At 44.2% G+C, this 14,197-nt stretch overlaps 1 protein-coding gene across 1 annotated transcript in view; it reads right to left on the bottom strand.

The window, feature by feature from the left end:
• Positions 1 to 11,514: 11,514 nt before the first annotated feature.
• NCK2 (NCK adaptor protein 2) overlaps positions 11,515 to 14,197 on the bottom strand; it is a 138,806-nt gene continuing 136,123 nt past the window's right edge. The window contains exon 6 of the mRNA XM_055121777.1: positions 11,515 to 12,796. Within this exon, the coding sequence (XP_054977752.1) occupies positions 12,602 to 12,796 (195 nt within the window). The 3' untranslated portion in view covers positions 11,515 to 12,601. The remainder of the gene's footprint in view (positions 12,797 to 14,197) is intronic.

Below are 14,197 nucleotides of genomic sequence, written 5' to 3'. Positions count from 1 at the left end.
AAGAAGGAACATTTGTGTCCTACGCATCAAATTTATATATATTGGTTTTGGGGGGCACACCAAGTGGTGCTTAGGGCTCACTCCTGTCATTTCCTGCACTCAGGGATCACTCTGGGTGGGGGTTAGATAATCATATGAGGTGCTGGGTGGGGGAGTGGAACTTGAATTAGCAGGGGCTAGGGAGATAATATAGTGGCTGGGACACTTCCCTTGGACACCGCATACCTGGGTTCAATCCCCGGTATCTTATATGGTCTCCTGAGTTCCACCAGGAATGATCCTTGAGCACAGAGCCAGGAGTAAATTCTAAGCACCACTAGGTATAAGCACTCCTTATCAACCCTCCTTAAAAAAAAAAGATGAAAACAAACAACAAACCCCTGAGTTGGCAGCATGCAAGACAAGCACCCTTGTATGTAATATCTCTCCATCTAGTTTCTATGATTGAAATGATTTTATCAAAACGATGAAACAGATTAACAGAAGAAAAAAAGGTCAATTTTATTTCTTGTGCATGCAGGTAAAGTGGGAGGGAGGTCATATAAAGATACCACCTGTAAAATGAACAGAGCAATATGCTGATGACATTTTGGGAAAAAAGAAATTCTTTTTTTTTTTTAATTGAATCAGTGTGAGCTACAGTTACAAAGCTTCCATGTTTGAATTTCAGTCATATACTGATCAAACACCCATCCCTCCACCAGTACACATTTTCCACCACCAATGTCCCCAATATCCCCCTCTCCCTATCCCAACCTTCCCCCTGCTTCTGTGGCAGACAATTTCCTTCATAATCTCTTCCTACTTTTGGGTCATATGGTTTGCAATGTAGATACTAAAAGGTTACCATGTTTTGCTCATGATTCCTCTAACAATCATTGACTTAGTGATCCCTTCTCTATTCCAGCTTCCTTCTCCCCCAGCCTATGAGGCAGGCATTCAACTATGGAGCAAACTTCCTGGCTCTTATGTCTACTGTCCTTGGGAATCAGTATCATATTGGTATTTTATATTCCACAAATTAGTGCAGTCATCCTATGACTGTCTTTCTCTTTCTGACTCATTTCACTTCTCATGATACTCTTCATGACCATCCACTTCTAAGCAAATTTCATGACTTCATCTTTCTTAACAGTTGCGTAGTATTCCATTGTGTAGATATACCAAAGCTTCTTTAACTAGCCGTCTGTTTTGGGGCACTATAGTTGTTTTCAGATTCTGGATCTTGTGAACAGTGCTGCAATGAACATACAGGTGCAGATGTCATTTCTAACTATGCTTTTAAAAAATATTTATTTTATTGAATTATCATGTGGAAAGTTACAAAGCTTTCAGGCTTATGTCTCAGTTATACAATGCTTGAACACCCGTCCCTTCACCAGTGCACATATTCCAGCACCAGAAACCCCAGTATACCTCCCACCCCCCTAAGCCCCCACCCCCGCCTGCATAGCTGATAAATTTCACTTCACTCTCTCTTTACCTTGATTACATTCCATATTTCAACACAAAACTCACTTTTGTTGTTGGAGGTTCCCCCCAAAACACAGCCCTGCTGAAAAGGAAGCATTTGATAATTAGTTTTCCATTGCTGAGAATGAAGAGATATGAAGTCGTGCAGCCGCTATTGTGGCTGTGTGATTTGGGATTTCTGTATTTTAGTACTTTAGTAACTAAGTCTAGGGAGATTTATGTTAGAAATTGCATCATTTCCCTTCCTGGGGCATAACTGTGTTTTTTTTCACCCTCGATATATTTCCGTGAAGGTTGACCTGAGGATTACAGCGATTGGTTTCTGGAGGTTTGCTGCTGCCTGGGTTCATTTGGAGCAGGCAGAAGGATACAGCCGCCCTCCTCCTCCGTGCCCTGGTGAAATCAGCCTGGCACGGGGTGGGGAGACATCTTTGTGGTATGCTGCTTTCTTCCAAGATTCATTTGTGACTCTATACACATTAGTTTTTGGTACAACTTAGCCTGGCTTAAGAACTCAATGCTCAATATTGCATATATTAAGAATTTTCAGCAATGGGAAAAGCACTATTAAAATCTATAGTACTGTTTGGTCATTTCAAATTTTACCTAGCAAATGTCTTTTTTTTTAAAGTTATTAAATTGTTCTTTTTAAAGATATCAAATTGTTCTTTTGATTGCCCAGTTGCACGGAGAATAATACTGATGCTCATCTTCAGAAGGAAAATGAAGTACTGGAACTATTGAAAAAACTAGATTCCTGGCAAGGTAATGTCTCAGGAGCAAGTTGTTCTCTCCTTTGAGGCAAACAGTTAAGAAAATTGGTGAATGATTTGCTATCAATTCATTGTTTATCACCTCTGAAACTGTATGCTCAATTAAGGCATCCACAGTTTTCTGGGTTAGTTTCTGTATCATGGTCCGCAATGATTGTTTTCTGAAAAATATGCCTGTTTGCTTTCAAATGAATAGGAACTCCATCCCCAGGGTGCCTACACGTGCAGCCATATGATAACCAAAATAACAGATAGCAATCAGCCTTGCAGATAACTGTCAACCCTCTCCAGCTATGATGAGTTGATCGGTCAGGGCCAAAGCTTTATTTTGCAGGGCCGGAGTGATAGCACAGTGGGTAGGGTGTTTGCCTTGCATGCGGCCGACCCAGGTTCAATCCCTGGCATCCCATATGGTCTCCCAAGCACTGCCAGGAATAATTCCTGAGTGCAAAGCCAGGAGTAACCCCTGAGCATCGCTGGGTGTGACCCAAAACAAACAAACAAAACAAAACAAAACAAAAGCTTTATTTTGCATGTTACCACTCTTATCAACAACTTGAGGACTTGGCCAACTACGGAGGTTAACACAGATGTGTTAACACAGGAGATGTAGAAGCAGTAGTGGTTAAGATACTGAACTCTGGAGGGCCACTTACCTGTTAATTCAGAAATAACTCAGAGTCGTCTGGTACTCCTTGAAGAGTGCTCTCAGCAAGATGCTCAGTGACATCCATTCCAGATTCCTTATCTGAAGAGCAGGAAGATGACGGGCTGATTTTAAATGTCTTTAGAATATCTAATTTAAATGCCTTTAAGTATCTTTAGAATCAACATCCTTTTCATGTTCATTTACTTTCAGATTTCATCTTTTCTAAAGTAGGACATGTGGTATGTTATGCATAATACCTGTGCATTTAAGATATAAATTAGTCTTTAGAGATAGAGTAATGTAAGCTGAATGCATGGTGAAGGTCAGGATACATGTGGATTTGAGAATAAGCAAACATTTAAGTCTAAGCTCCTATACAGATAGGAAGCAAAATTTTCTCTACATAAAAAAATACAATAGTCGTATCTAATAGGATGGCTACTATTGAGTAAGAGAGGTAACACTGTTTGCAAGGGTATGAAGAAACAGGGAGAGATTGTACACTTTTGGTAAGAATGCAAATGGTTTAACCATTGTGGGAAACCATATGGCAGTTCCTTTCAAAAGTTAAAAACAAAATTACTGTATTCTTCAGCAATTCTACTTCTGCACATGTGCCCCAAAGAATTTTAAGTGAGAGCCACCTATATGGAACTGGAGATGATCAGGTTGAGTGAAGTGAGCCAGGACAAATACAGATGATTTCACTTATCTATGGTATATAGAAGACTATCAAGGAGGGGGGAATGCACGGTTGCAAAGAGGGGTCAGGATTACCCTTGACCCTTGGTTATAGAAATGGAAAGGCAAGGGAAGAAAATTAATGGAGAGGACAAAGAAGAGATGGATGGGAGGTCACAGGGGTAGGGATCAGGTGTCTGCAGCTCATGGGTGGGGTAGAGATGTGGTATAGGTATATCTTACATGTACGTAAGTGGTATGTGTAAGGATACACACATAGAGAGAGCCAGCAATGCTGGGAGCATGAGTCTAAACTGCAACAACCAAACTTGAGAACATGCCCGTCTAGGAGACTGACTGGGGGTATGGAAGGGAAGCTGGGGACACTGGGGAGGGGATGTTGACAGCAGTGCAGAATCTCACTGGTGGTGGGAATGGTGTTGGGACATTATACTCCTGAATCTAAACTATAAACCTTGGTATTGTAATACTCAATTAAAAAAAGAAACTAAGGTGGAAACACAAGGAGATACTGTAAGCCTGAATTCATATCATCATTACTCAGATAAAAATACCCAATTACCTATTGAAGGATGAGTAGAAAGCAGGATGTGAAATATATATGGAAAGGATGCCTCAAAGGAAAGAAATGGAGACATCCAGGGCCATGAAAGAAACCAGAGGACTCTACACTAAAGAAATAAGCTATTCGGAACAAATACTGTGTGAGTCCACTTGTATGTTATGTACCTAGAGCAATCAAACTTATAAAGAGAGAAAAGTGGAGTTGCAGGGGGTGAAGATAGGGTGTATGCAGGATGCAGAGTTGTTTAATGGGTTTCAGTTTCACAAAAGCCAGACACTGCTCTACTTTAGTTATCCATTAACAAACATTCCTGTCTTCCTGGAACTTAATTCGTGTGTGTGTGTGTGTGTGTGTGTGTGTGTGTGTGTGTGTGTGTACAGAAAATAAAATAACCAAAGTAACCCGTTTCCTTGAAACTTATTTCTAGCTGAATGTGTGTGTATAAAAATAAAATAACCATAGTTGAATAGGGATCCAGAGATTTACAGAGAAGGTTCTCAAGAATGTTTTCTGGTGATCAAGATGATGAATTTACTCTTCTGCAACATCTATTCAGCTGTTGACTTCCTTCACTTTCCTAAACACGCCAATCATGCTTCTAACTGGCATTTGTGATTAAAATGACTGAAGAAAAAATTATTTTTTAATACCACCAGGTAAACAAAATTCACAGCAGAAATCTTTTTATTATTTTCAATATAAACTGACTTGGCATTGTTTTTTATTTATTCAGTTTCATTCCGTGCCATTTATAATGCACAAGACATTTTTCCTGTGTGTTTTTCCTTCTGATAATTCCTAGTTGCAGCGGAAAATTTGGAAATGATTAATTAATAGGCATAAGAAAGAAACAGACATCTTTGATTCTTCAAAATGAAAATTTCTAGATAGGAACTAACATTATCAAACCCCACCTTGAACGAAAAGCAGCCTTAAGGTCTATTGCATGCAGTGTCCTGAAGACAGGCCCCAATACACTTTCAGCAAAGACACTTTCAACAACGCAACTGCTGTGCTAAAAAGACAGGATCTGCTGCTGTCTGGACAGCTATGCTCAGCCAACACTTTAATTGGCTTCATCACTTCAAGGTCAAGCTTTCCTAATTGTATTATCCTCTACGGTTCACAGCAATGAAAGGGAACTCTTAGTCTTTACAGAGTGAATGAATATTGGTAGTATCTGAAGTTCATCTAGGAGCTTTTGGTTGAAATCACTTGCCATTCAAATTCTGTAAGGAGACTGGTCTTGCAACTTGGATTACAGCTGGTTTCATTTGGATATTTAGTATATTAGTACATTTCCCCCTGTTAATTATAACCATTTAAGAAGCTGCCGAGATCGAAGTATTTAACATTATGAATGCAAAGCAGTTCACCTTATCAAAATGTACAATAATGTCTATACTACCTTCAAATGGCTGCGCAGAAATACTCACTGTGGTTCAGTGTTTCTGAGGCCACTAAGGCACAGAGACTGTAAAACTTGATGGACATCTGGCCACTGATGAGGGGCACAGTATTAGCTTAAGCTGAGACAGTCACGAAAATACACGGATACTTCAGTGCCCAAGAAGGCAGAACAACTTCCTCCTAAGACTTGGGTTTCCCCAGGCCATGGCCTATTCTTGGAAAGCAACATGCCTCATCCATCACTGGGAGCAAGTTTCTGCTCATTTGGTTGCTGATTCTGGCTGCAGAACCTGGTCCTCAAGCCAAGGCTTTGGCCAAATGCCATGAGGAGGTCATGCATTTAAAAGCAGGTTATAAACTCACTCAAAGTGAGTTTATAAAATAATTGTCAGGGCTATCCATCTTCAGTGACAACTTGCTGTCAAGTAAAAGGAGTCTCCAAAGATGGCACAGGAAACTTTCCAGGTAGATGGCACAGTGAGTATCTATAGAGTGAGAAATTCAAACCAAAGGGTCATTTAGGAGTGAAGAAACAAAACCACTTTTAACATTCAAGACCAGACTTATAAGAAAGGCCAGGCTGGGCATGTGAGTTTTTGCTAAGGTGGTGACTATGCAGAGTGGATGGAAATAGGGAACTGCCCTATAGGTTGCAAGTACATTTTAGAATTACCCCTGTAACAGGCCCTAAACCTTTATCTGAAGCTCCAAGGAGCTTATTAAAAACAGCATAGTATTGCAACAAAGACAGGTCTGCAGACCAATGGAGTAGGGTTGAATATCCTGACACACACCCTGAAATATATGATCATCTACTCTTTGATAAGGGAGCAAGAAATATAAAGTGGGGCCAGGAAAGCCTCTTTAGCAAACGGTGCTGGCAAAACTGGATAGCTACAGGCAAAAAAAAAAATAGGCTCAGATCTCTACCTAACACCATGCACAAAAGCCAGATCAAAATGGATTAAAGATCTCAACATCAGACCAGAATCCATTACGTACACTGAAGAAAAGGCCGGCAAACCCTCCCTGATATTGAAGCCAAAGGTATCTTCAAAGATGAAATGTCACTGACCAAGCAAGTGGAAGCAGAGATAAACAAATGGGACTATCTTTTTTTTTTTGCTTTTTAGGTCACACCCCAGCGATGCACAGGGGTTACTCCTGGCTCTGCACTCAGGAATTACTCCTAGCAGTGCTGGGGCGTCCATATGGGATGCCAGGGATCGAACCCTGGTCGGCCGCGTGCAAGGCAAATGCCCTACCCGATGTACTATCGCTCCGGCCCCCAAATGGGACTATCTTAAACTAAGAAGCTTCTGCACCTCAAAAGATACAGTGACAAGGATATAAAGACAGCCTATGGAATGGGAAAGGATATTCACCCAATACCCTTCTGATAAGGGGTGAATATCAAGGATATATAGGCACTGGTTGAACTCTACTAGAAGAAAACATCCAATCCCATCAGAAAATGGGGCAATGAAATGAACAGAAACTTTCTCAAAGGAGAAATCCAAATAGCCAAAAGGCACATGAAAAATTGCTCTTCATCACTAATCACCAAGGAGATGCAGATCAAAACAACAATAAGATATCTCACACCACAGAGACTGACACACATCCAAAAGAACAAAAGCAACTGGTGTTAGTGTGGATGTGGGGAAAAAGGGACTCTTCTTTATTGTTGGTGGGAATACCTACTGGTCCAGTTTTTTTGGAAAACAAAATGGATGTTTCTCAAAAAACTTCTCCCATTGACCCAGCAATACTACTTCTGGAAATATATCCTGAGGGTGCAAAAAAGCGCAATAAAAATGATATCCGTACTTGTGTATTTATTGCAGCACTGTTACAAGAGCCAGAATCTGGAAACAACCCGAATGTCCAAGAACAGATGACTGGTTAAAGAAACTTTGGTACAACTACATAATGGGATACTATGCAGCTATTAGGAAAGATTAAGTAATGAAATTTGCTTATAAGCTGATAGATATGGAGAGTATCATGCTAAGTGAAATGAGCCAGAAGGAGAGGAACAGACATAGAATGACTGCACTCATTTGTGAAATATAAAATATAATGTGAGACTAACACCTAAGAGCAGTAGAGACAAGGGCCAGGAAGATTGCACCATGGGTGGAAGCCTGCCTTATGAGCTGGGGGAGAAGGCAGCTGGGAGAGAGGAGGGATCACTAAGTCAATGATGGTTGGAGGGAATTGTGGGATGGGAGATGTGTGCTGAAAGTAGATAAAGCACCAAACAAGATGGCCTCTCAATATCTGTACTGCAAACCATAATACCCATAAGCAGAGAGAGAGTGAGAGGGAAACTGTCTGCCATAGAGGCAGGGGGAGGGGTGGAATGGAAGGAAGAGGGATATTGGGGACATTGGTGGTGGAAAATGTACACTGGTGTAGGGATGGGTGTTCAATCACTGTATGACTGAGACTCAAACATGAAAGTTTTGTTTTGTAACTGTAGCTCATGGTGATTCAATTAAAGAAGAAAGATAAAAAGAAAAAAAAAGTCTGGACATTGGGGAGGGACCTGGTCTCACTACTAAGAAGTACAATAACTGTTAACTTCTGTGGGAAAAAAAATTACAGATGACTTAAAGATTTTGGGATAAACAAAAAAATGAGTGTTGTGGGGTAGTAAGTGGGCTCTGTCCACTTCCCACTGGGAATCTGAGTGATGGGCAAACTTCAGGAAAGAGCTTTTTCTTTTTTCACAAGTCTTGGATTGAATATTTGCAGCCTCCGAATTCCTATGCTGAAATCTAATTTAATCCCCAATTCTAGGCTTTTGATGCCCCCTATTGAAGATTAGGATAGACTAAACGCCCTTATTGGAAAGAGGTCAAGAAGCTAGCTGGCCTTCTCTCTGCCCAGTTGAGGATTCAACCAGAAGTCAGACACCGGATAAGTGGAGGAGAGCGCTCAACACAATGTGCCATGCTGGTGCCTGGACTCCCAGACTCCAAGAGAAAAATAAATCTGTGGTTTTGCTAGCCACTCAGTGTCTATAAAAGAGGCTGAACTAAGATAGTGGCAATGGCATTGTGAGCCCCGGTGGGCTTGGTCAAGTTTGCCTGATCAGTAGCCACTGTAATGTCAGCTCTAGAGAATCCCAAGTCTTACATGAAAGACGTGTGTGTGTGTGTGTGTGTGTGTGTGTGTGTGTGTGTGTGTGTGTGTGTGTTCCACATGCCACCACCCCCAAAGAGACAACAGATGTTCCTCCTGAAAGAGGGTCCTTGACAGGGTTGTCAATTTGCCTACGAGCCCAGGTTAGACTGAGGTGAGTACGATTCTGAGATCGGCCCAGTAGGACTTGGGGCGGGCTTCTCCTGGGACATGGATTGCATGCTTAGAAGGAGGAATCTGTTGGAGCCACACTTCTTCAAAAGCCACACTTCTAGCAGGGTGGGCTGGCTGCAAAACTGCCAATGACAGACCACATGGAGGTTTCCCTGGAGCTGGAGTCCTTATTCCCAAAGAGCTCATGGCTCAGGAGGCCCAGATAAGCTTTGAGTAATGAGCACAGTGGTCAAGCAGATGGCACACCAGTGTGACGCAGCCCAGGAGGGCTGCACAGCATCACAGTCCCTCAAGCACTCTGCTCATCTGACCTACACACACCCGGCGCTGACATAAGCCAAGCCAAAGACACTCAACAAAGCGGAATGTTCTGGAAAGCATAGGCAAGAAGGGCAACTGGGCATTCATTTCTGCCACATGGGAATAGTCAGGCGTCCACTGCTGGGTGACAGATGACATGGGAGAGTAGTTTGTGTGAGCAAGATGCTGGAGCTCAAGGAAGCACACTAACCACTGCCAGCGAATAAGTCAGGTTAGATGGCACCGAGAAAACGGCTGTATTTACCAAAAAGGAGCATTTAAAAAAAAATCCTTTCCAGATTTTCTCTCCTCCTAGCTCTGAACTTGGTTTGAAAGTAATTATTTTGACATTAGGAATGGTAGAAAAGATAATCATGAACCAGTTAGCACTTAGAAACTAAAATCAAATTTGTACCAGTACACTCAATATGCTTTGTTTGGAAATACGTTTCAGTAGATATAAAACTCTCATAATAAATTAAGGCTCTCATCTGTGATGCATTTTGGGAGAAAGATGGACAGTTTCAGCTTTCCCAGGAATGTGACTTAAGGTCTCTTGGCATAAGTCTCATGCGGAAAGCCTGGTGGCTGTGAACCATTCCTGAAAAATGAAGGTGCATACATGTAAATGGCTGAGGGGAGTCACTCAGCTATCAAATGACTGACCTATTTTGCCCTTGGCTGTAGTGCTGTGGTAAGGAAACAACAGAAACAAGACGAGCCTAGGAAATCCTGGATCTGCAAAAGATGACGGCAGACACCAGTGGTGTAGGGCAGAGGTGGTGAGGGTGGTGGTGGGGTGTCCACACTCCAAACCATTGCAGGTATCCTACCTTCATCCCCATCCTGAAGTCTATCGACAGGCTCTTTCTGGAACTCTCAGTCCAGCCTCCCCTTGACTTGGGGTACTAAATCCTTCCTAAATAGTAGTCCTAATCAAGCAATTAGATTGTTTTTCCACAGCAATTGGGACAGAGGTGAAAATAACTGTCAGTTACAACTATAGGCCTAAAAGATGTCCCTGAATGCAAAATGTCTTGTGTCCTTTAATTGCTTCTTTTTGAATTGCTATACATAAACTAAAGTCTTTCAGTGATCCAGGCACTCATTATAGAGAATTCTAGCAGGTCAAAATAGAATACACAAAGTGAGACCAGCATCAAAAGGAATTATATATATATATATATATATATATATATATATATATTTGGCTTTTGGGGTCACACCCAGAGATGCTCAGGGGTTACTCCTGGCTCTGCACTCAGGAATTACTCCTGGCGGTGCTGGGGGGACCATATAGGATGCCAGGAATTGAACCCAAGTCGGCCGCTGGCTAGGCAAATGCCCTACCCACTGTACTATTGCTCCAGCCCAGGAATTATATTCTTAGAGACTGTATGGAACAGATATGCATTCTGTCCAAGGTAACAATCTGTCTCACCCCCCTGCATATATACTTGCATTACTGGTGTCCTGAAACATAGGTACTGGACACCAGCCTTCTCATCCTACTATTATCAAAGGCAACAAAAAGGTACCCAAAAAACTGTCAGGAAAAGGAATGGTAGATTGATGGCAAACTTCCTCTGGAAGCTTCAGGTTGGGCAGAAAGGGTGTTACCCTGGCCCAGGTTGCTGGTGTGCCCTTGGCACTGACTCTGGGACAGCTCTCTCTATCTTCGAGATTCAGGTCCTCAGTGCAGCAGCAGCCCCCAAGGGTGCTGTGAGGGGAAAATGTGGATGCCATGTCCGCAGAGGGAGAACTCTCTAGGCATGAGCTGGCAAGAGCCCGTAAGGGCACTCACCCTATGCTCTGACCAAGACTCTGAGAGTTGGCACACAGTGACCCAGGCTCTCTGGCTGAGCAAATGGAAGTCAGCAGGGAGCCTGCAGCAGGAAGTTAAGAGGTGAGAATTCTAGAAGACAACGGCTAATTGTTTATATATATATGATTTGGGGGGGGGGTCAATTGGTAGTGCTCAGGGACCGTAAGAGATGCCAAGGATGAACCTGGGTTGGCAAGGCAAGTGCTCACCAAGCTCTTCTCTCTGGCTCTGGGTGAAACGTTTAACAAATAATTTTCACAGAGTAAAGTGAAGACCAAGTTTGAGATTCTGGTTTCTCTTGGAATTTCACTAATTAAAATTTATTATTTCAAGATACAAAAATGTGATGATAGAAAAAGAAAACACACAAGTAATAAATCTGTTAAAGCTCCTCCCTAAAAAATGTTTTCACTTAGGCACAGTGTCCAGTAAATGTGGCAGTCATTACTCTCCCATAATTGAGTAAGAGTGTTCTCAAAGATAAATACACACATACTTTTGTCATAATGCTTTTTTTTTATTACAATATCCAAAAAACGGAGTATGCAAGTTCAGGGGGCAGGGTATCAACACCCTGTCTTCAATTGTAGGAATGTGCCACCCCAGGAGTGTATGTTTAAACTATGAAGAAGTTCAAATGTAAAGAAAAAGAGAGAATGCAATTTCTTCATAAACATTTTGTGTCTTTTACTACCAATCACATCTCTTTTGTAAACCCTGAAAAATTTCCCTGTAAAGCAAATAATATATATATCGATATTTATATATATCTTGTGTGTAAAGTATCGGTAGCTCCCTTCCCCAAAGATCAGCTGTTTTCCATAATCATCTGAATTAGTGTCAACAAATGGCTACAGTACATCATTACAATGGGAATTAAATACAGAATTGTGAAATTTAAACAAGCCAAAGGGCGTGAGGAAGAAAGCACTATGTGGATGGCACATCTGGGGGGTTCACTGACTAAAACACCTATCTTTCCGAGCCACCTCACTTGGAGACGGGCTTTCAGGGAAATCCTGTCTTTTATTGCAAGCACAGCCCCAAAGGCACTGGGCAGTCCCTCGTGACCACCTCCCCTGGTGGTTCCAGTATTGCTACCGGCAAACGTGCTCGCTCCCTGGGGAATCCGGGAGCCACGTCAGGGCCCAGGAGACAGCTCAAGGGCTGCCGGGACGGGGACCTTCGTGGGTGCTGCTCACCCAGCTCTGTGTTTCCAGCGTGCTGGCCAGTTCGGGGGAGAGCAGTGTCTTGGTGTGGTCAGACGGCGCCCATCTCTGGAGCTAGGGGCTCTGTCAGCATCAACCTTCCACACAGACTCAGGCTGCTCCCCGTGGGGAGGGGGCAGGGAGGGGCTGCCCCATCCTCCCACTCCCCATTCTCTAGAGCTGGCCAGGAGGGGAGTGGGCTTGCACACAGGGCAGGGGGCTTGGGACGGCCAAAGGAAGGTGAGTGGAAAATAAACCGACCAGGCCAGGGTTACGAGGGAGCCAGTCAAGGACCAAAGCACCCGACCGGGGTAGCCTGCGTGAGCACCCTCGGGTGTGCCTTGCGTCTTGTCCGGGCCGGCGTGTGGGCTGTCACTGAAGGGCTCTGACGAGGTAGAGCTTCTCCCCGTGCTCACTGGTGAAGATGGGGGCCTTCTTGTAGTGCTCCACCAACTCGTCCATGGTGTGGAAGCGCCGCTGCCCGATGCAGTAGACATTGTCCACGAGCTGCACTTTGAAGTGCTTGTTCTTCCCTGACGCTTTGAGAGACACGGAGAAGTCACTGGGCTGTGCGGGGACAGAGAACATGAGTTACTAGGGGTGGGTTACCGGGTGGACCAAAGCCGGGGAGCCCATCGCCATGGCTGGAGACTGGGGTGGAAATACACCCACTGTGCAGCCCTCAATGGGGACCAGCCACATCATCTCACTCTTGTCCACATGCGAGTAGCTACCACAATGCTCCAACGGCCCGGGGCACTCCGGGTTCCTGATGGTACGACGTGGTAACTCCATCACACACTGTTTAGCACGGCTGTGGCACTCCGTGGATTTTACCTCTCCCAACAGTGGGAACGTGCCCTGGAATGCATGACCCTGGTGTTTGCATAGACTGAGGAAACCGAAACTTTTCCCTTCCCCCAGCTATTCCTGGCACTCTGGGAATTTATTCAGCATAGGTAACTGCGGAGCTGGGTTGCTTCTGACTTCTACCCCTGAAAGAAGTCATCACATTTTTCTAATTCTAGGCTGCTTGAAAAGTAAATACTTCAAGAGTGGCAAAAATTTCTGGGCGCAGCTCTGCCAAGGGCTATGGCACAGTTCCTGCAGATCTGATTAAAAATGGTTTATATTCTACAATGGCGCTGGTGCCTTATTTAATTGTACGCAGACCTTAGAAAGACATTCTTTTCACGACATTCGGGCAGGGTTTGTTTATGGAAGCGCTGGCAAGGGCCCAACACTGAATGAGGAATGTCTTTTTGGGGAGGGGGGGGGTAAAGAACAGCCCTGATGAACCCAGTCTACCGTTCTTCACTCCACAGAGACCTGGGGTGAGGCTTAGACTGGGCCCTGGGTGTGCGCAGGTGTGAAGAGGCAGAGGTGACGGCCCTTTCTCTTAGGGAAGTGACAAGCCTGCAGCAGAAATGGAGAGAGCTGCAACAGGTGCTGTGATCTGCAGAGCTGGAAGCACGGGGAAAAGTAGGATCACTGAGAGGTGCCTGCACGGGGGGCTGAGCCGGCGTTGGAAGAGACTGTGGGAGCAGGCAATGGTGGCGGAGAGGGAGGGGCTGCCTCCGCCGGGCCCCATGTCCTCTGCCTACATGAGCAAAGTCCCTGGGCAAAGATGGCACCCCTGGCACTCTCATGTTCCTTTCCGTGGATCTTTGTGCCCTCCCCTGGCATGTGGCTGCAAGGCTCTGCCCACTCGGTGCTGGGGGCCCTACCCTCATCGAGGAGAGAAGTGACCTCCGTGGGGCATGTTCACGGGAAGCTCATGGCCTTTCCGCACAGGGCCTCCAGATCAGGAGAGTGAGTCCTCATCAGGACACCCGGAGGGCCATCTCCCCAGTGCTAGATTCCAACAGAGCACCTTGTGCGGCCACCGAAGGACCACCCCACAGGGACTCAGAAACAAGAAGCCCGGAGAACAAGCACAGGACAGCTGACTCAGCGAACCACACAGAG

This window comes from Sorex araneus, chromosome X, assembly GCF_027595985.1.
Source record: "Sorex araneus isolate mSorAra2 chromosome X, mSorAra2.pri, whole genome shotgun sequence".
Taxonomy (NCBI): domain Eukaryota; kingdom Metazoa; phylum Chordata; class Mammalia; order Eulipotyphla; family Soricidae; genus Sorex; species Sorex araneus.
This window is presented reverse-complemented; position numbering and strand designations above follow the sequence as displayed.